The sequence below is a fragment of the Neolamprologus multifasciatus genome, chromosome 10, assembly GCF_963576455.1.
Source record: "Neolamprologus multifasciatus chromosome 10, fNeoMul1.2, whole genome shotgun sequence".
Taxonomy (NCBI): domain Eukaryota; kingdom Metazoa; phylum Chordata; class Actinopteri; order Cichliformes; family Cichlidae; genus Neolamprologus; species Neolamprologus multifasciatus.
In genome coordinates this window covers 6,080,658-6,103,975 of record NC_140448.1, presented here as the reverse complement: position 1 = coordinate 6,103,975, position 23,318 = coordinate 6,080,658, and the positions used below count along the sequence as shown (strand labels likewise).

Below are 23,318 nucleotides of genomic sequence, written 5' to 3'. Positions count from 1 at the left end.
CGATTATGAGCCCTAAATATATCTGTGCAACATTCTTCACTGACCTTTTATTAGCAATAACTATTCAGTAATAATAACGGACAGGTTTAAATAGAAACCTGGTTTTGCTCTCTCATACATGCGGCACATGCGGTGAAATAAAGACATAAAATCATTCCCAGCGCTTCTTAGAAATAACAGAGTCAGTATCAGGTGCGGCTCCATCGCTCGCTGCAGGTTTTCTGTGGGGGGGTGGGGGGCGGGGCGTAACGAGGAGATCTCCCTCCTCTTTAAAAAAATAAAAAGTGCGGCGCGCACAGGCTGTCCGCTCGCTCTGAGAGAGATTATGATCCCGAGAAGAGCCGCTCCTGCGCTTCAGCAATTAACACAGCACTTCCACTGCGACTAGTTCCATCAGAGCTCCGAGCCTCGCTGAGTCCCGTCAACTATCTTCTCCTCCGTGGCCTCGCTCCCTCTCCTGCCTTCTTCTTCTGCGCTGGATCTTTCGTGCCAGAAAATGTGCGTGGAGAGCGATGGATGCGAGATTGAAGGCTGCAGCAGCTCGGATGAGGTGCGCACGCTGTCCGGCAGCATGAGTCCCGGACTGAAGTCCAACCCGGACCTTCACCCCTGCAGACCGGGGCAGAAATTCCGCGCCGCGCTGCTGAAATGCCGCTCACCGGCCGCCGCCGCCGGGATCCTCAGTTTTGGGAACGTCCTCAATTACATGGACAGATACACCGTAGCCGGTAAGAGAGCTGACTCTGTTTCATTGAAATCACAGCGTGTTTTTATCATTTTTATCATTTATCTGACAGAGAGCAGAGCGCCGGTCTGTATTCTCTGAAGTGATTGTGCGCTAATTGTCCGTGGGCTGCTCCACTCGCGGAGCGGCCAGCCTTACCTTAGCGGAGACGGGCGGAACAATGGGCATGCCCGAGCGCAGTGGACTATCTGCTAAGACCACAGCGCTGTAGATTGGTCCCTGTCAGCGGTGATTAAATCAAACACGCCTTCTCTGTCGCTCAACAAAGACTTGACCTAAACGGCTTTTCTCCCTCCTCGCGGTCTCTAGATTATTGAGGATCGATCAATTAAGGCGATCGGCTTTCCATCCACGGGCCGAGCCCGCCCCAACAGCCTTACGCACCGAGCGCGACGTCGCTGATGTGTCTGAGGCATTTAACGGTGCCTGGGAGACCAGCAGGGAAGAGAGCGAGTGTGTATCGCTGCTTCCTGGAGAGGTTTAGTCCAGCAGCTGTAGCCCGGGTCCAGCTCGAGGTGTGATGCCGTGATGAGGCCATGCGCTGCTGATCCTGTTGGTCAGCGCGTCCGCATCTCCTCACTGATCCAGAGCGCGTTTCATTAAAACGCAGCGCAGATGGAAATTAAGGCCGTAGTGATGTGAAACTGATGAATTGTTTGACATATTAGATGTTAAAACAAAATTAAGATATTTAACTGTGTTTTGTTAAAGCTTCTAAATAACAGAAGTAATGATTCTGTATTTACTTTAAAGCTCGGTTTGAATGTTACATCAGACCAGGTCAACATTTCTCCTCTTTATCATTATAAAGCTGATTTTTTACAGCGTGCTGCGCTCAGGTGTGGGTGGCGGCACTGAGTGGGTTAAACATGCTGCAGCATGAGGATAGAGGGAAGTGTGTTGAATGGGAGAGAAGCTCTTCTCTGCATAGGAGTGCGTTTCCTGGTTAAAGGGCAGCTTTCTATCGCTGCTGACTACTTGATATGGTCACACATTAACCGTCCACCTGAAAATATTTGGGACACTTAACTTTTTTAAACCCTATCATATCTAAAGCAGTTGGCAGCTCCTGGCACAGAGAAGGAGAGTCTAATTCAAACAGGACAGCCTGTATTCAGTCATCATCCCCAAGGCTTTAGGGCCAGTCTGTCAACTGTGGAGCCACAGAGCCTCGGGCGCCTGGCCGATCATCTAGACAGGATGGTTTCAGCTGCACAGCCTACAGCCGCACCAAGAATGCACTGATGCACAGTGGCATATCTAATCTTAGCATCTTGGAGCAAAAGCCAGTAAGAGCACAAAGAGCTCAAGAAGCCACATCCTCATCCCCTGTCATGGGTGACTCAGCACCCCCCTCTTACAAGATGAACCTCCTCATGTTTTGTTCAGAGGAAACCTTCTAATAAGGAGCTCCGGAGCGGTCCTATCTGTCCCTGTCATTTCCATCATGATCCCATGTCGGATATTGACAGTTTCCACATGCAGAGCCGGGCAAGAAAATCCTCTGCAAAGCCGAGGATCTCCGAGCGCTCGCTGTGCTGTGACAAGTGGAGGAGTGAGTGGAGAGGGATGAGGAGAAAGTGGTAATAGGGAGGAAAGGGAATGATAGTGCTAGGGAGGGGTGGTGGATGCAGCATCTTTGGCTAACTCACGCGGAGAGAGGCTGTGTTTCGAGCATGTGGTGCAGAGGGGGGGGGGGGTTGGGTCCTTTCCCATCGTTTGCCACCTGAACAGTTTTGCATTATGCGTGGGCAACATGTGAGTCAGACCCTCACACAGAGTAAGGACCATGCGGCTGATACAGCATCAGCTAATCTGCCATTTTGCTCTGTCTGAGCGATGCTGCAGTAAGAGGAGGTGGAAGCAGCGCATCTGTTGGCAGCACAGTGTTTGCTGGAGCATGGGGGGGTTACATAGAGCTCTGTGATAATTATCATTGGAGATGCCTGTTATTGGTAACGTTTATATGATTTTTCTTACTAAAATAAAATAAAGTGTCAGCTCCGCAAGCAAGTCCTTCTTTCCCATCATCCGTCTGCTTCTTTTCCTCTTTCAAATCCCGTCAGTAGCAGGTACCCAAAGCTCATCCCAGCTCCCAGATCTTAATGTCAATTAAGCAAGCATGAGCGCACTCTCACAGAGGAACACACACACACACACACACACACACACACACACACACGATGCTCTCCACCATTTCCAGAGGAGCTGAATGAGAGCAGTTGTAGAGGGAGGGGCTGCTCGCTGCAGCGGCGTGCAGGCAGCGCTGAGCCAGAGCGATGCCGTCCCCCGACCATCATCAAAAGCTCTTTGTACCAACACTGCTGCAGCGTGCGTTTGTGTGGATCACTAAAGCATTGTCACAGACACACAGGGTGAGCGTTCGAGACACCGGGCGCTATTCTGATGTGCAACAATGATGGGAAAGTTGCAGCAGCAGTGTCAGAGACGCGTTCTGTTAATCACTCGTGTACGAGATCAAACCACACGCACGTAAACTCTGGGTTTGACTTATCCAAGATGATCGTAAGAACCACAGACGCAGAGACGTCACCGTGTCTGTTCTTTTACACGAGGTTCTGGGTTTGAGAGATTTAGTGCCAATATGTTTTACACAAGACTTGAATGTTTAATGGCACCACTTTGTGAGCAGGAACAGAGAACAAAGCAATTATATGAGACTTAAGCTGCTGCGCGTCGAAAGATCTCAGTGTGGGGCTGGAGTAGCTGAGAAGTGTCATACTGTCTGACTTAAAGGACACATTTCTGTGCTGCGACTGATTTTACACTAAATGTTCTGTAACGTAAGCAACCTATCCACGAACCGTTCAGCTTTTCCATCCTTTTAAGTGCTCTTGAAATGCTTTTTCAACATTTTCTGCGTTGTAATGTGGTGCGTTTGGCTAAGGATCATCAAAGCGCTGCTAACAGTTCAGATTTCTCCAATTTCCACATTTCTGTGTGGAATATGCAAACGTACAGAGATCTGGTTTTTGTCAGACACACTTACGGGCCAGGATCCAAGTGCAAACGGACCCCGAGGAGAGCGCGATTACGTTTCAGTGGGTGCTGAACAGAAGAAGGGCGTGAATGACGGCCTCAGGCTCTGTGCAGCGAGTCGGACTGTCAGGCCGATGGTTCAGACCCGATGCGCTGCCTCACAAGCCTGCTGCTGTTTCCACAGACCGGGAAGAAGCTGGGAGTGACTGGGACATTCAGTGGTGTCCCGATGAGGCCGATCCCTCACTTCTCACAGCATCTCAGAATACCACTGTGGAGGAAAACGAGTCCCGACGATGCAAGATTGGAGAGGAGGCCGGTGCAGCTGGATGAGTTACGAGGCTCTGGCTGGGTCACTGGTAGTCTGGCCTTTGGAGGCAGTCATCTAACCCCCAGCAACTTATATTCCCTTTGCTTTTTAGAGCACATAAGAGCTTTGAGATTTACACAGCTACTCTATTTAATTGAATTTAATTTGAGGTGGCTTTGAAACCTTAAATCCTGGTGTTGGTCCCTCAGCAGACAGTCCGAGCTCCTCGACAGCTTATCATAAAAACGGGATTAGGAGGTTTTTTTACTAAGAATATGAGGATATGTGAGGCAGACATGCAGCACTTTAAGTTATTTGCTTGCTAATTATTTAAGCTCTGATTTGTGTTATCTGTAGCAAGCCCCTCGTGTGCACGCAAAGGCACAGTTTGCACAGTAAAGACTACAACCTAATCTGTGCAGGCAGAAGTGTCGCAGAGCCACAGATTAAGAGCTTCAAGTCAAGCTGTCATTTCGAGACTTCTTCAAATCAGGGGTGCATCCTATTGGACAAGTGCGAGAAGTGCCCGGAAACTTTTGGCATTTTGCGTTTAGACACAGATGACCCTTTGGTAATAATCCTCTTAACGCCGTCTCTTTGTTAGACAGTAAAAAAGACGAGCGATCTATCCAGTCTGACTGGCCAGGCAGATTAATTCCTGTTAGCTTTGTCCAGCCCTCCTTGTTAACACCGTCCACACGGGCCCGAGGCAGCATTCTGCATTCACCACTTCACTTTAAGCAGCGACAGGAAGAATGTTTCTATTTTCAACGACCTAAACGGCTCTTTGTGCTGAAAATGCAAGAAAGAGCTCCACTTCCAGTTTTACAGAGTCTGGAAAAGAAGGGAAGTGAAGACAGTGTAGGTGTCTGTGAGTTAGAGAGATGTGAGAAGACATTAATATTGCTTAATATCAAAGTAGATAATGTAACCGTGCGCATTGTCTTTTTAAGGCTGTAGTAGAAACATGACACAGCAGATGTTCTCAGCAGCTGAAGCGCTGCAGTAGAAAATGTCAGGATAAGGAAGCGTCGCCTCACGACGCACTGTGCAGTTTGTGAGCCACGTCTCAGTTTAGCTGTCGTTGTCTCGCCCTGCACTCATCTCCCTATTTCACCCTCTGTTGTTTTATAGCATCGCATTAAAGGTCCCAACAATAGCAGAGGCATTAAAGAGATGGAACGGCCTCTAGTAATTTACTTTATATGGTTGCCGCATCTTTCTCGCCGCGCTTTTTCCATCTGATCTCGAGCTGTTTCGAATTAGACGGAGCTGCACTGTAACAATTCGAATCTCTTTGAAACGAGGCTCCGTCATTTCTGCACATTTTTGACTGTAAGTCGAACTCCACCACAAAATCTGGACATAGTTTATTTCACTGTTGACGGCAAAATATTGATACTGTTCTACAGATGTTCAGGCGTCTTTCACAGCTACATGACTTCCTATACTGAGCGGACTTTTCCAGACTGGTTTCCCACAGATATCCCACTAATCTTTTTTCTTGCGTCTATATCCTAGCGTGCCATTCCCTGTGCTGTGAGAAAACAGTCTGTGTGTTCTTTAGGCTCCGATTTAGCCGACGTCTGTAATAGTAACCGATGGAATTAGACAGAACTTCCTCCTCGGCCTGTGGAGGCCCTTTCATGTGGCTGTTCCAGATTTTACCATCAAGTAGACAAACTTCCACCCCGTGACCCCCTGAACCCACTATTTCACGGTCTCTTTTGGGTAACTCTTTCACACCTCCTCTCCATAAAGCTGTTATTTTGGCATTAGCCCGACTCGACACCCTGCATCTGTCATCGCAGCTATGAGGTCATTATAGATGTTGCATTCTGGGGAGGATATTTTTATGCAGTGATGCTTATGTAGCAGAACCAGGGTTTAGAAATTGTGAGGGAGGTGGCATGAGGAAACGATACTGCATATGGAGAAAGAGACGGTGAATGTTGGCTCTGGAAACAACTGGAGGTTTTTTTTCCTCCATGCTAGAGCAATAACAGGACGGCTGTAAAACTAATAGACAAATAAAAGTAGTAAATTAAACAAAAACTAAATTAAACAGTTTTCAGTTTATTAACAGGTTACTTGCTACCTGAATGTTATAGCTCTTACCAGCCTAGCATGCTAGAGAGCATTAATAGCTTCATATAGCTAATTAGCGATAGCAATGTGTGCAGAGGGCTAATTAGCATATCTTTACACATTTTACTAACAGGATTTCTAAACTGATATTTTTTTAATCTGTATTTGCACCAATGCTTTTTACAGCAGCACAGAAGGTGCACCTAATTAAAAAAATATAATATACACTAAGTTAATGATGTATTTCAACACAAAGCTTGGCTAACAAACTAGTAGCTTCATCACCATAGCCGCAGCTAGCTAGCTTCAGTATTCCATTGTGCCTCTTTTTGTAATGTAAAGCACATGTAGCTGCTGTGGTGTCACCCATTTGTTTGTAAAGTTACATTTCAAAGCCTTGAGAGTTTTCACCATCAATAGACAGGAAAATATCCAAGTGAGAGCCCAAACAATGATTTCCAGTCGCAGTGAATATATCCTGAACAATTCTGTTTTATGAAATTTAGAATCAGCAAAATTTACAGAAATGGTCTGAATGTTTATTCAGTCTGACCTAAAATGACTGTGAACCATAAACTCATCAGCAAAGTGTTTACTCTGGTTTAGTCCCAGGCTCCTTTTCCCATACGTTTATATCACTGGAAATGTTTTTGCAACCACATGTATCGCGCCACGATGGCTGTGAAAATGAATGCAGTTTTATTCCACTTTCACATTTTGTCTGCAATAATTATAGTGGTTGTTGCATGTTTAATTTGGCCTTTATTATACAGTGAAAAGCAGAAAGAAGAGAGCAAAGTGGGGAGAACAGGGTGCAGGAAATGGTGTGGGGTCAAGCTGTCGCAGCTCTTATAACGGGATTAGTTTAGTTGGTACGACTGCAGACCAACGTAATCACTGACCGGAGGAACCCTTGTATCTGATTGACTGCGAGTGTCACAAACTTCGGCGTGACTTAGACTTGCTGAGATTGTAATTTTAACGTCAAAACTGGAAAACAATTGCTGATCGCTAATTTGAGAAACGTTTATTAACGACAGTCTGGACTAACTCTGCTGCCACGAGTTCAACGCGTACAATGGTTTTAATAGGATCAACAATCTGGGGACGATTTTACATACAGTTCATTTTTATCTCGAGTTATCTTTAAACGTACAGTCGTTTGATGAGTCCACTGGTGAAAGCTTGCTGAGGTCTTCGTGTAACCTCTGACATGTAAATCCAAGCTGTAGCCTGATGATTGCTGACCTCCCCTTTGTGTTTGTGGACACAGGGACCAAGAGGAGGTGGTTTGTTTGGTGCAAAGGGTTTGCTTAAGATTACAGCCCTGAGATAAACACATCATCTGCTACGTTCAGGGTTTTTTAGGAGGGAAAGAAAAAAATAAGACACCATGAGCAGAAATGTGAGTTTTCTCCCAGTTTGTGTTGCACTGTTTCCCAGCACTGAACCTCAAAGTTTAGATTGTGCCCCTCCTTTCCTGTGTCATTATCTGAGGAGATAGGAGTGTTTACCTGATGAAATGCTGAAATTTGTCTTCTTGCGCAGATGGACGGATTACAGGAGGGAGGGAGGAAAGATATGAGATGGGTTGCGTACTTATTTGAGATGCTGTCAGAAAACAGTTCGTCCCTGTATGGATTGCTTTCCTCACTCCCGTGCATTCCCCGTCTCGGGAATAGCAGGCTTACGGTCGAGCTGCTGAAATTCAAATGTTTAATACATAAAAATACAAAAGCACACAGGACCAATGTTTTTTTGAAAGTTCGTCAGATGACCGACCTTTTCACCGCTGGCTTCACGTTTCCTTTCCCTGCAGAAATAACAGCACGAAGGGAGAGAAACACAGCAGCACAAACCGAGCAAAGTGTTTGTGTTGTGAAGGTCATATTCAGCCGCTCCCCTGGGATCGGTGCTTTGGCTGAGGCGAAACATGCAGTGAAGAAATGGAAATAGAAGTCATCGCAGTGCGTTTGGTGACGCTCACAGATGATGAGCATTGATCAACAGAACAAAGGAATCTGTTAGAAGTGATGAAACTGCGCCGCGACACGCCGAAATTGGATTTTCTCTCACACATTAGCACGTTGCCGTTCAGACGACCGGAGTCTAATATTGACCTGCTCGCTGTGAAAGCAGACCTACGGTAATATTAGCTCGTAGCTCCTGGAAGCTCCCACAGCTGATTTTGACTGTTTATTTAGCAGCACTTACATTTAAAAAAGGCTTCATGAACATGAGGCTGTAAATGGTAAAAGCAGTTTTAGCACGTCGTGTGTGTGTGTGTTGCCTCACATGTTTTTTATTTGTGGATATGTGTCATGTGTCAGGGCTGGATGAGATTGCAGCAGATTTTTCATTACTGCGTTTATGGGGGGAACTGCTCTGGAATAAGGGTGCTGACCTCTGTCAAAGTTTGAGTTGATTCCCGGGGTCAGAGGTGGGCTCGCTAACAGCGTTGAGTGTTTCTTTTCTACATTTGGGATCAAGTTCCTTTGAGCCACGATCAAGAGTTGGGAGGTCGTCTTGTAATCGGAAGGTTGCCGGTTCGAGCCCCGGCTCCAACAGTCTCGGTCGTTGTGTCCTTGAGCAAGACACTCCACCCGTTGCCTACTGGTGGTGGTCAGAGGGCCCGGTGGCGCCAGTGTCCGGCAGCCTCGCCTCTGTCAGTGCGCCCCAGGGTGGCTGTGGCTACAACGTAGCTGCCATCACCAGTGTGTGAATGTGTGGATGACTGGATATGTAAAGCACTTTGGGGTCCGTAGGGACGAGTAAAGCGCTTTACAAAAACAGACCATTCCTTTGAGTTTTGAGCTCCAAGACAACAAAACATACGCGCACATGCAGATATTAAAGTGAACATCGGGCCATCGTCACGTCGTTTCCTAACCGGCTCTGAAAGCTTCTGAGGACACTGGGTGACGAGACAATGACAGGTTCAGATGTTTGACTCTGGAGTGGTTGGCTACAGCTCGCTGGCCTGGTTGGAGTACGACATCCTTTTGTTCTCTGGGCACCGTAAATGTTTCCTGGTCCACTTATAAATACATTACACCTCTAGAAATGTTGAATTGGTGTATTTCTGTCTTGCTAAGGTCGTTGTGACATAAATGCAGTGGAGCTTTCTTTTAAACAAGAAGGTTTAGTCGCAGGAGCTCGTTAATGAAAGTAGCTGCACTGCAAAGCTTTACATGCATATTTGTTAGTATAGTTTATTGACAGGTAACTGTGCACGGCCCGAGGCTGCTGTGCGGTAGGTATGTGGGCTGTTCGAAACAGGCCTGGTATGTGGATGTAGTTTGAAAGGAACGGGTTCCTTGAGGTATTTTCCCACGCCGAGAAGAATTCAGACTCACCTTGTGTTTGACAAATTAGGCAGAAAGTTCAGCTTTTGTCATATTCTTAATTTACTGACATGAATATTGTCCAAACACAGTTCACTGGAGACCAGCAAGCAAGGTTCAAAGACATGTTTGGGTTTCTGTCAGTGTGTGAAACAGCAGAGGACATAATGAGAGATGGATGCCACGTTCTTAGCTAAACTGGGACGAGTTGATGAGTTGCTGTGTGACACTGGTTGGATTGGTTTGGAGTGGTGGGTGCAGAGTGGCAGAGAGGTCGCCTCGACCGAGTCGCAGTAAAAAGGCTGTTATGTGTCTGATTGGTTTTCTCTCTGGGATTATTGAGATGTTGGGAATTCAGCTGTAGCATCACGGAGAGTGTAAGCACGTTAGCGTAAAGCACGTTCTCACTGAAGTGGGCGAGAGTGGCAGAGCTGTTAGCTTTAGCCCCAAACGGAGCAGTTATCTGACTGATGTTGGGAGCAGAAACTCAGTCACACTGAAGCTCTTTGTGATGCAGCTGAGCAGCCGTGAAACTGAACTGCATGTCGTAGATATGATGCATCTGAGCGAGAAGCCTGAGATCTATTTAGTCGTCATTACTGCTGATAAGAGGTTTCTACTTTTGAACTACGAGAGTAGAAAATCTATAAGAGTCTGTACTTTGGATTTATTCCTCCCATCTTTAGGGCAGCGTACTCATTTTCAACACAAATGTGATCTTTTGTTAAATCACCATTGATTGATTTATCACAGATTTTTACCAGCCTGCTAAAAAACCACGACAGCCTTTTTGTTTCTGAATTAAATCCCAAATGGTGCTTTAAGTGTCACACATATGGGATCAGCTGTGGCCCTTAATTCTCCATTTTGTGAAGCTGAGCGCTGTGATCACTGAGAGAAGATAGCCATGCTGCGCTCATCTGATGCTAAATGGAGCTGAAAATACAAAATTTAGCCAGTTTCCTCTCTTCTAGCTGTAGGTCACTTTGGAGTGGACCCACTGCTTAAGAAATAAAAGCAGTAAACTGCCAGCCCACAGTCATCTGATCGTTACTCTGAGGTTAAACAAAGAAAAGTCAGAATATGCAGATGACTCAAACAATTCTCTTCTTCTGTTCTTTAAGTATTGATAACAGGATCATTTTAGATGTGTTTCACGTTCCAGTAATTAAACGCTTTGTGTAAAAGGACGTCATGGAGTGAGCCTCTGCAACAAAGACAGACACGATCTGTGCTTCACAGCCGAGACCAGAAGAGAAGGCCGCAGAGTAAAAATGAAATCTCATTAAAAACACTGCTCAACGATTTTAATCCAAACTCCTCACTGTTATGTAAAAGCACCGGGGTTACTGTCAGGACACATGTGCTTATGCACACGCTGAGGCTCACAGATGTGCAGGCTAATGCTGAAAGAACAACACCTTTGGGTGTTTTGCTACTGTTTCATAAAGTGCATTCACATAACCACACATTTGCATAATAGAATAAAGCCAGCAGGTAAAAGGGGCGTGTTCTTTAGTCATTGAAGGAATGGCAAAGCTTTGTCGATATGATGTCAGCAGCCTGACATGTGGTATGTAGCGCTACTTAGTGAATATTAGCATGCTTTTCCTGCTTCTAAATACATATTGTAAAATGTAAACCTGCTGGCATTATTGTATATAGGGCTGCCACGATTAGTCGACTAGTCACTATCAAAATCGTCGACGACTGATTTAATAGTCGACGCGTTGTTTGAAGCTTTGTAAGATCACAAAAGACGCAGGAATAAGTAGTAGGATTTAAGAGTGTAATAACGGACTGAAACAGAAGATGGCAGCACTGTACAAGGATGTCAGCTGCCGTTAAACCCCGAAGAAGAAGAAGAAGCTCTGTCCCAGAATTCATAGCGCAGCGCAGCTCAGTTGTCAACAATGGCGGCAGCTAGTTAGTTTTAATATTACTCTTATTATTCTTTCTGGGTCACAAAATAAACGTTTAACATATTTTCAGGCGAGAATGTAGCTGTGTAAACCTCAAATATCTGCTCAGTTTATCAAGACACCACATATTTTCAAAGCGCTCCGACGTTTTCAGAGATGTCTGTTAGCCACTAGCTCGATAGCTAGCCGGGGGCTAGGCTAACTAGTGCCGTGAGAACACCGGACTCCCGGCTAATCGTTTTCAAACCCACCGCCGTCTTTCACTACTCAGGTTAAACATGATATACAAGTCACTTAGATAACTTAAAAATGTTATTGTTTGGCTTTTTTTCAGTATTTTATTTGTTCCTGAGTAAATCGGTTTGGCTGAGATTAAAGTTATAGTTTTTACACAGCTGAATAAACGTCAAGCAGACAGCTGATTATCAGAAGTGTGAGATGCTCGAGAATATACTCCGGTGTCCTGTTATATTTTAGATAGCAAGGAGTTTATTAAACTTCACCGAAACAATCTGCAAACTTCATTAAAATGTAATAAACTATCATCTTGTCTTTATTTTTAGTTAGCACATACCTTAAACACTTAAAGCTGTAAGCTAATGATAGTTATATAAGAGCAGATGCTGCTGGTGCAATAAGCTGTACGTTTTACGTCCAATGGATGATGATCTGATTAGTCGACTAATCGCAAAAATAATCGGTGACTAGTCGACTATCAAAATAATCGTTTGTGGCAGCCCTAATTGTATAACATTTCTTGTAAAGGGGATTTGCTACCTAACATCACTGTGCGAGCAGCTGTTCTAAAGTCAAAAGATGCTTGTTCCACTTCTATGTGCGAATATTGAAGACAGCTTCCGATTTTGCTGTGTAGACACATGGAAAGTTGGAGGCACGGACATCAGACCCAAACATGAACTCAGGACCATGATTAAGGGAAGATGGAGGGTTGCAAAGCTGCTTGCAGATCCACATCTTGCTTGAAGTACTGGTATACTCAGGACCTTCGTGGGGTTCTCTATAAATTCAGCCTCGAGATGTTTCCTGTGCATCTCACTGCTTTTGCTGTCAAATCCAACACAGTCTGTTCTCTATTAATGATCTCAGGTCAGCGTTGCTCCTCAAATATCCACATAGATCCCCTGTTCAAGGCTCAGCTGCTGTCCAGTATTCCTGAGAGAGCGCTGGTGCAGCTCATGGAGGTCCCCCGGCAGTCTTACAGTCTCATTTAATCTCAAATACCTTTGCTTCGCTTCACTGCATCTCTTCCCAATACAACAAATGCATCATCTCATACAAACAAGTGGTCTGGCCTCTGGATGTATTATTGATGAGCTATACGTTTATCCTGCTTCCCTGATGCTTCGCTGTGCGTCCTCTCCACTGCCATCAAATATTTAGCACGTACCGGCTGGGACTAATGCACCGCAACCCTTCAGCTGAATTCAAGCTTTTGATTAGTGACGGAGAATTAGGAGGAAAAAAATCTTTATTAGTCAAAGTGGTAAAGATGGCAAGCCTGCAGGAGTTTAATTTAATTTCCCACCAGTTTGGCCCCAGTTTGGCTGGCACAGAGTGAAAGCTTGGATGTGACAGTGGGAGGAGGTCTGTTCATCTGTGCAAACATTCATCATTAAAAAATAATATGTTTTATTTTCGTCATGCGTGTATGACAAGGATTCAGAGGTTATCGTGCTGTGAGGGGAAAATGATGTGCAACCTGCTAAAGGTGAGAAGATGGAAAATTAGATAATTAGCAAAACACTCCACACTGAATTATGACACGGCAGCTTTACAGAGTACAATGGAAACATCGGCTGTGTTATCTAAGTGTAGAATCAGGATTATTTCACTCGATCAGCTGCTAGCGTGGGAGGAAAACTCTGACGTTTCCTTCTTTGTCTCAGTGAACGATGAGGCTGCGTACGCTGTGTTTGTGAACACAACATCCACAGAGCCATTTTATTATGCACAGTGTGCATTCATTACATTTAGTGTACATGTAGCTGTGCTCTTTATTGGATTGTTACTGGTGCGCTGCCACAGCCAGTAATCAGTGGAGTAGAAACGAGCAGCAGGATGTAAAGTTCACTGCCGTCACATTGGTGGTGTAAACACTGCTCCATACAGACACTGCTCATCAGAAACGACTTTCTCACACAGCGTGCAGCACATGTGACTTTGGTTTACATGTCGTGCTCGACTTGCTGCCGCGGGAAGCGCGAGTGTGTAGCGTGCACTCTCCGTCGATTTTATTGGGGAATCCTCTGAAGCTTCTCGTGCACGCAACTCTGTAGACGCTTTCCCAGACATCTGCATCACGTTTCCTTTCTGTGTGGCAGGCAAAGGAAGTGGAATGGAAAAACTGCTCCCCCGCCCAGTGCGGCCACATGGCGAGGGAGGAGAGCAGTCGGTCAGGAGCCCGCCGGCCACAGTCGGGCATATTTGTGGTCAGCTTTCTCCTCTGCAGCAGTCTGAGCCGCTCTGCATCTTGGCCTACCTCTGCGCTCTGCTGCTGACTCCCAGGGCTGTTTCTTCTCTCTGTCTCACACAATCAAATCCAAAATTTGGTTGCAAGAGGAACCAGAAAAGACATTTTCTGTTCTCCTTCACAGACTATTTATACTGATGGGGGTGGCACATGAAAAGGAATCAGCCTCTTTGCAGGAACAGTAGAAGGATGGGCCACATCAGCAGAGCGGTTCACACTCCGGCCACAGTCGACGACTTCCATCCACTGGCTCACAGTGAAACCAGGGGAAAGGGGAACACACACATTTATAATAAACAAAGGAAACATATGCTTTACCAGCCAACCCAGTCCTGACTGATCTGATGTAGCCGCCATCTTTCTTTGCTCTCTGCTGTTAAATCGGACTCTCGGCCTAGTTTCTCTGACCATAAATAGAAGCAGGAGGCTGCAGATCTACAACTCTCTGTAGGGGATATGAAGTAAATTTGTGTGTGGCTGTGCTGGGTGTGTGTTGGTGTGGGTGTGTGCTTCACTTAAGGTGTATTTGTGAGTGTGTGGTGGTCCCAGCGGAGAGATGCCGGCAGTCTGCGTCACTGCACACGAGCTGGCCGGCTTTGCAAAAACAACATGCCGTATACTCATTTAACGCTCGTTATTCGCGCTGCGGGCTCGCCGCCGGTTTAAAAAACAAACTGATGCATTATCAATGTGTTCTCTTGGATTCGTGATGATTTGTGATGCTTATTTTCCTCGGTGTAGAAATTCTGGTCCTTCCTGTATGCTAACGATCTTCTGTGTCCTTAAAAAGACTGGAAGAAAACTTCTTTTCACATGGGAGCGATCATTCACCATTCATGGCTTTGAATGCCCCATTTGTGGCACGTTAACGCTCTACCGAGTCAATTTCTTCTCAAGCTGAAAAAGTGTCCATAAAGGCAGACTTTATGAGTGTCAGCCGCACACTGTAGCCGACTCTGTCAGCTTTAACTGCGCCGTGCAGCCAAATACAGTTCAGCATCAAAAACAGACTCATGAATGTGCTTTCTGGGCTATTATGTAGCATGAAACAGGTCACAAAGGCAGACTTTCTGCTTTTGTTTGATACACTTCTGCTTTTGTTTAAAGCTGAACACTTAAAGGAGTGTGCAGTATAGAAGGAAGGAGCGTCTTGCCTGGTAGCCGTGAATGTGCATTGCTGCGTAAGTGCTGTTACCTTAAATGAAGATGGAAGCCTGGAATGCCCACATTCCTCGGATGTTCTCCTTCTTCAGACGCCGATCACTGCCTCTGTAGGGGTTCATCTGCAAGACGCTGGCAACGGCAGCGGCGATGTCATAAGAAATACGTCGTTACATAAGGATGAAGGTGCAATGAGGATCAGTTTTGCAAGAAAAAGAAAAAGTAGGTTGGACACTGGAAGTTCCTTTGAGGTATCTTGACCTTTATCTCGTTGAGCCGCCGTACAGCATTGCCATGGCAACTAGACTGGGTGCTGCCAGCTCGGGCGAGGGTTGTAATTCCTCAGCATCAGCTCCATCCCCGAGTGCCTCTGTGTTTTAGTCTGCAGAAGCAGAGCTCGCACAGCAAAGACTCGCGGTTGAGTAGAAATACTAAGAGCGATAAGATGAAATGTTTCGTGCAGAAAAGGAGTTTGATTGGCTCTGTGGAGGAGAGCAGATATCCGCTGCACAAACACAGAGCTGTAATCCCTCACAGCTTAGCAGTTCATTACACAGCTCATTGCACTTGAATCTCACTCTTGCTTTAATCTGACTTCCACCTTGTGTCTGAATGCAGGATGCTGAGTGCATCGAATGAACTTCTCAGACTTTTCATACGTTTTGAATGCGGCCTTTGCTGCAGCTCGACTTTACGACACATTCTCAGCTCTGTTTTATCTGAGATAGCTTTTAGCTAACTCTACCTTCATTAATTGTGTGGCAATCGTGTGGTAAGTGTAGACGGGTGTGGCTCTGACTATCACAGTCTCTGTCCAGGAGGGACGCTCCACCATCTGCTGTAGGAATCCCCCTCCCAGCAGGCTTTGTGTGTGTGTGTGTGTGTGTGTGTGTGTGTGTGTGTGTGTGTGAGTGTGTGTGTGCACATCTTTGGGCTAATTATAGTGCAGCTGCAGTTGTACAGTACACTGTTGAACAATTTTGTCGCTGTTTGACAGACTTGGCAGGGGGTAGATTTGACCCGTCTGCCAAGGGCATGTAAGACAACACCGTGTTTTTGCTTTTATCTCAGGAATAATGAGAATTTGTCTCAACTTTGGGTTTCACTGAAACCAGGTGATAAGCAGCATATCAGCAGCTTGAAGTCAGATTATGAAAGAGAAAGAATTTAAAAAGCTGTGTGCGTGCGTGTGTGTGTGTGCTAACAGGAATGTGTGAGAATTCACGCAGGTGGTTTGACTCAGCTGAGAGGAATCTGATGTTTGCGTGCAGTCACGGTCCACCTGCACCTGTCCCTGCGTTGCACCACCTTTGCAACCTGCGCTCTTTCTTTGTTGACAAACAGACCGTCAGTGGCGGCCACAGAATCAGCTACGTCCATGTGCTGTTTTTGCCTGCTCGGCTCGATCTTACTCATTATCCTCCAGAGTGAAGCGAGAGGTGGCTGGATATTATAAAGCGTTACAAAAGCCCGTACAGAGGTCAGGCTCTGCTAGGTGATACTGGGCTCGCACGCGGGGAGCACACAGATCAGAGGGAGCCAGCTTCTTAAGATGTTAGTCATGCTGCTGTTGCATTTTCATGAGGCGTGTTGCAATCCCCAGGACCGGCCTGCCAGCCTCACAGAGTCAGCTCGCACCACCAAGCACATCACGTTTCGTCTGCAGAGATGTTCCTTTATTCGACTTTAACGCTGGTGTTCTCAGGACGAGCAGAATCATTTGTGGCTTCTTGTTTACCAGTGCTTAAAATTACACAGTAGACATAAAGGCATTTCTTTTAATCTAATTTATCACCATCTGACCTTCTTCATCTCGATCCTTTGATGTTTACGATGTGTTTAAAAGTTTATGGGATTTCTTCTACATCGGGCACAGAGCACCAATAAGTCAGACTACTGTGATGAGCAGGTATTCAGCTGTTGTCCCGTGATTGGCCAAAAAGCAGATGCCTGTCACCTTATTAAGGCATCGGTGTGACGTACAGCATGCTGATGACTCTTGGGTTACAGTAATGGGATTGAAACAACTTCAGAGAACTTGTGGTTTCTCACAATGGAATCATGTTATTGCCACTGCAGCGACTCACGTTTGCATCGTGTGGCAGTCATTGTGTCGGAGCTGTGCGCTGTACGAGGCAGTGACAAGTTGGAGAGTGTGTTTGTGTGTTTGCAAGCGATTGTGTTATTTAACACCAGATATTGCTCATATATAACACCCTGTGGGACAGTGTTTGAGCCACTCGCTGAAGTTTAGCACTGTGTGGCAGCCAGTGTTGGTCAAGTTACTTGAAAAAAGTAATCAGTAACTAATTACTGATTACGTCCCCAAAAAAGTAATCCCGTTACTTTACTGATTACTTATTTTCAAAAGTAATTAATTACTTAGTTACTTTTAAAAAACACGATTTACAACCTGAATAGGTGATAAAGTGATAGATCTTTCAGCCCAATTCTACTTTTTCTGCATAATCATCATACAAAATGTAATCAAATGGAAAAGTCTCTTTTTAAACTTGTTTTATTAGTTTTAATCTTTTAACTTTATGCATCAAGCAAACATTTAATTATCTGCAACATTCTCTGACTGGAAGAAATTAGTTTAACATTTAAACCTATTTTCTGCACATTCCAGCACATAAAATAAAATATTTTGTGTGTTTACACTCAGTCTTTCAAATAGATGCAAGTAAAACACAGCAGAAAATAAATAAAGTCAAAGACTAGCGGTCCTGTTGCTCTATTTTCACCTGTAAAGCAGGAGTGGGGTAGGCGGAGGGTTACCCTGGTGCAGGTGTGCAGCGGTCAGTGGAAGAATCCGCTAGTTTCTCTGTGAGTTTCCCATTACGTCATAGCTACTCGGTGCTTGTTTGGAAGTTTAGGGGTTTTTTCGCTGTAAAAAGAAGTTTTCTTCCCACGCACAACGGACACTAATGTTTTTGTCACTTTTTATGGAATCAAACTCAAAGTAAGGTCAGTACTTCCACGCTTTAAACGCTGCACGCTCATACTCTCTCTGCACTCGATATATGATCCATTGTTGATCTGCACACAGCTGTTGTCACGAACGTCGCACTCGCTTACGTCACTGTCATGAGACATTCTAGCAAAAAAATCACGGTTTTAGTAACGCAGTAACGCAGCGTTCCTACGGGAAAGTAACGGTAATCTAATTACCGTTTTGCAATAGTAATCCCTTACTTTACTCGTTACTTGAAAAAAGTAATCGGATTACTGTTACAAGTAACGCGTTACTGCCCATCTCTGGTGGCAGCCAAACCAGCATTATCAGTCTTATTCTGTTGCTCTCGGAGGAAGCAGGTGAATGACGACCTCTAACTACGATCAAACATCGTGTCCGAGCCACAAAAAGCTTCCGTAAATCCAGAATGAATTTGTCTGTAAGTCTCAGCTCAGCGTTTCAGGACCTGTGATCAGGACTCTTATTGTACCTCCAAACCACATTCATGTGTTTCTTTTGCAGGTGTTGTGCTCGACATTCAGCGGAATTACGACGTATCAGACAGCAGGATCGGCTTGCTGCAAACAGGTAAGCATCCTTTAATCTCATAATTACACGCGTGACTTCTCTCTGCGGTGACTGTGATTACTGTGTAACTCTGATGTTAAAACGAACGGTCCAACCAAAGGCAGAGGCTCTTCCTCCAATCTGTCACTCGATCTCAGCCTCTGACAGCGCCACTGTCAGCCTCCCTTTTCTCTGAGCAGCAAACCGGATTATCGACAGCACGTTTACAGAAGGTAAAGCTGCGTATTATGGAGATCATTTACATAATCAACCCACTAATGTTTTGTTCCTCTGCGTCTCTGTGCATCATTCGTGTGGGCAAGACAATCCAAGAAAATAGACTATCAGAAGGGCACACCTCCTGGAGTTACTGAGGCTATTTACATTTTTCCACAGCAACACTGTGTGACAAGCTGTGGCAGCAGCAAAGCAGCAGGCCAATAAAAAAGGGAAATACAGTCAAGAGCCAGGCAGGCTTTTCCCCTGAGAGCACCCACAGAGTGTGACTCCTGCTCAGGGCAGGGCTTCCTGCTCCACACAGAGACTCTCTGAATTCACCTTTTACACAGAGATACTTTGCAAAGCCCTCTTATTGGAGGACAGGACCCCGTCTTGTCTCTGTGCGCTCTCAGACCCATTCAGACACCAACAGACTAACAAAGTGCCTTTGAGGACAAGCAGACAGGACTGAGTGTGAGGCAGAAAACAGCCCAGTGTTTTTAGACTCGCGGTACGTGAAGGACAAAAATATCTCGAAGGAAAAAGAAACCTGTGTGACTCTTTTAGAGCTTTTTTAAGCTTTACAATCTCATTTCAACCCAAACTGAGCCTCGTTTTTATTTTCTGTCAGCAGGTTTCTCCACATTTTTCTCTACATATTTATTAATGTCAGAATCAGCCTTAGAAACACACGAGGGATGAACGGGACGTTTTTTCTTCCCATTTGAAAAAACGGCATGTTTGTACGAGTGCTTAACAAGAAACAGGAAACTGTGAAGGGCTTTGACTCTTAACTCTGCTTGCATTGGCTCACTGTGTGGATTATGCACACAGCCACACTGGCACAAACTCACACACGCTTAAATAAACACAGTATGCAAGTCTTCTAGTTGCATGCACAACTGATTTGCCCGCTGCACCGTCTTCAGTCTTTGAGAGGAACCCAGTCGGGCGCACGGCGAGGCTTCTGTGTGTTTGCTTTGTACGGCCGGTCATGGACCGACACGGACCCGGGGAGGGCCGGGTGTCTGCGTGCAGACAAGGAGCCTGGGTGTGAAGGAGAGGCTTGGAGGATACGACATAATCGGGATCTTTACCTCAGCGCAGGATACACATCACGCTTCATCCGTCTGCAGTGGGGTTTTTGACATCACAGGTTTATGACATCCATCTTCCACACAGCCTCATGGAGTCAGTGCTCCATAGATAAATGGTTTAAAGCCCCCGGTTACCTTTGAGACATGAAGGTGACTTTACTGTACAAATAAAGTTATTCTGATTCTCGTGTTCAGATGACATCGGCTTCATGGAAACGAGAGCACGTCTGAAAGGAGTGTCAGTTTGTGTGTGTTTTATGGTTTGTCCCTTCCAGCGTCCCCCACCAGCCTCCTCCAGAGGGAACAGTTCCCACCTCTGTGAGCACCTGCAGGCCTGCTCTCTCCTTCCTGCAGGCTTCGGTGCACCTGGGAATGCAAACTGCCAGTGTAGGTGTTTTATAGGAAGTGGGTGTATGCTCAGGCTTTCTCCCGCTCTGTGCTGCCAGGTCACCCTCCAACCTTACAAAACATAACAGCGACCACACACTGCAGGGTCCAAGGCACACAACACCACTGAGTCAGAATCCCTTTTTGAATTTGAGAAACGACTCTTTGTTTTGGCTCTTAGAAGAACTACTGGAAGGAAAAATTCCCCATATCCAGTTTTTTGCTTTAGGAAACACTCTGAGCACGAGAGGCGTTTAAACCTGCTGCTGTGTTTCACTGTGTTACAACAACTTAACTCTTCCTACTACACGGGTGTCCTGCAGGTTTTAGACGTGTCCTTAATCCATCACAGCTGATTTAAACGGCTAAACGACCTCCTGACCATGTGTTGAAGTTCTCCAGAGGCTGGTAATGAACTAATCATGTGATTCAGGTGTGTTGACCCAGGGTGAGATCTAAAACCTGCAGGACACCGGCCCTCGAGGCCTGCAGTTGGACACCCCTGCTCTACTAGGACTGACCCACGAAGCCCTTTTGTGAACCGAGTGCTTTCTGTCCAGTTATTTTGTTCTGCTTATAGAACAAAAGGTTAAATGAGGAGGGTCTCCACTGGAAGAGCCTGGTGGCCACTGTAACGCTCGTCTACCTGCATCTTCATGTGCTGAGCTGCCAAAGCTCACGATGAAGCCTGCAGAGGAGGTCGTCTGTATCCTTCAGCAACATTAGATCAAAATAACACAAGGTGACACGAGGTATGTGCTCATTTCTGTCACGCACGATAGTGTGCACGCAAGCCTGAGGAGCTGACGTCTCGGCTCTCGTCGTGACAGGATGACGTGTCTGTCATGCCAGCGTAAAGGCCGTTTGAGCCTGAAGCTCCTCCCCCGTCCGTCAGCGTGAGGAGATGTTCTCTCATGAACACAGAGGGCCTGTCAGGGCGCAGGGACGTGGATGTGACAGGCCCTCGAGCAGCGAGTGACCCTCACACATCTGTGAACAGGACCCCTCCCAAGGGTGTGGAGGGACGGGAGGTTAATGGAAGAGTGTAAGGGGAGCGGGGGCTCACCTGGATGGTGTTACCTTTGGTGAGGGGGAAGACGAGAGCGCTCTCTTGCTAACACGCGGTGCTTATTGTGTTCAGTGCTTTGAGGCCATTCAGAAAAAACAGACTTAATAGGTTGATTTAGTCTCATCATGGATCCGGACATCATCATCATCATCATCATCTTCAGCAGAAGCAGAGATATTGGGGTCAGTCGGGCTGCGTGCACGCTGGGGGCGGCGGCTTAATCAGGAGCCGGCACTCAAAACAGCTCACAGACGTCTGTGTGTGGCTGCCCACCGCGTCTGAAACACAACACCAGCACACACACACACACACACACACACACACACACACACACACACATTTACATGGTGTCAGCCTGCCTGTAGAGAGCTGTTAGGAATGAGGCCACAGGTGCTGTGTGGCACTAATGGCCTGAGCTCCTCTCACACATCAGGCGCACACGACACACAGTTACACAAAGAGAAGTTTAATCACATCAACAGTAACCGCTACGCTGAAAACAGCGACACAGTCTTTGTGTTTATACGCTGCTGAGTTGCGTCGAGTGTGTAAGTTGATGTCAATGTCAGTCAGAAATCTGTGAGTTCCCTTCATGCGCTGGAGAGCGGAGCTATCATTGCTTGATCAGCTGTTTCGGGCAGTGTCAGCTGCTTCTATTTTGTCTTTTGCCCTCGTTGGTATCCCCTCGTACCTCCTCTCTCACTCTCAGCACTTTGACAGCTGTTGTTGTCTTGTTGTTGGTCCCACTGGCACCTTATAGGAGTTAGGAGACATAAAGGGAGGGAGGGAGCAGAGAAAGCCGCTCTCCTCCCTTTAAGTAGCACAGTTTCATCTTCTCCGCTATCGATTCCCAGAGCCAATAACTGCATTGGTGCTCAGCAGCCCTCTGCTGCTATGATGAGAATAGAACTGCGACCTGATGTGTGTGTGTGTCTGTGTGTGTGTGTGTGTCTTCATCTCGGGCTGTTTTATAGGCCATGTCTCAGAGGAGGGCAGCTGCTGGGTGATGATTGGCGCCCTGTTCCCGATCTCCTTCCCTTACACTTCCTGTCTTCCTGTGGCTGAACCAATAGCGCTGCTGAGTGACTGCAAATCCAATCAGGATTTCCGGGGGTCTAAACAACCTCTTTTCATGTAAATGTCTAATGGCCCCTTTGTGTCAAGCCCCGCTCACGCTGCGCCCTCAGAGAGAGCGTGGTGAGGAAGCTGCACACACCTTTCTAACAGAATCATTCGAGGACTGATTGGACGTTTATGGCAACGAGATTGCGGCTGATATCTTTTCTTTCCTGCGTCTCTGAAAATGAAGACGAGCACTGATCGATTGCTGCACCTTCACATCCAGCGACATAAACAGATCAATTAAGACACACGTGCACACTCCCCACGCCGCAGCCTCTGAGCTCAGAGCTGCTTTCATTTATTTAATGCAGACTAAGTGTCATTTATTATATTTGATATTCCATTAATCCCAAACCAACAGCGACATGCTTGAAACAAACGCAAACACGGGCTTTCAGCCGGAGCTTGTCGTTAAATTAGCTGCTCTCACAGTTACTGCAGGAAAGACAAACTGCAGAGTTGAGCTGCTGGACGTCAGCTCGGTGCCAACAGCTTGTTTCCCTTAATGCTGCAGCCTGGGCACAGGTCTGCAGCATCACAGCAAGCACATCTGGATACTTTTTCCTATCCTAAAAAATTTCAAGAAGCACCTTCCTGTATCCTCACCATATGTGTTTGCCTCTGATATACGCAGTAATGTGTAAAAGATGATGTTCCACTGCACTCGGGCCAGCCGGGCCGGTGTGATTCTTACCAGCTGCAGCTCGCACACTGAGCAGGCAGAAGAAAGACAGCAGCAGTGAAAACCTACCAGCCCTTAGCTGCAGTTAAAAGTCTGAAAAGACTTTTTGGTTGGTGTTACAGCTGCACTTGATGGCAGCTTCTGTGGGTACAGTA

General features: G+C 46.2%; 1 protein-coding gene across 2 annotated transcripts in view; it reads left to right on the top strand.

Annotated features, from left to right (window-relative positions):
* Positions 1 to 279: 279 nt before the first annotated feature.
* The window catches only part of spns2 (SPNS lysolipid transporter 2, sphingosine-1-phosphate), a 62,337-nt gene continuing 39,298 nt past the window's right edge, over positions 280 to 23,318 (top strand). The window contains exons 1-2 of one of the 2 annotated variants that reach the window (XM_085174051.1): positions 280 to 728; positions 18,543 to 18,608. In XM_085174051.1, the coding sequence (XP_085030177.1) occupies positions 497 to 728; positions 18,543 to 18,608 (298 nt within the window). In that variant the 5' untranslated portion in view covers positions 280 to 496. The remainder of the gene's footprint in view (positions 729 to 18,542; positions 18,609 to 23,318) is intronic. The other variant, XM_085174052.1, reaches the window with a different exon arrangement.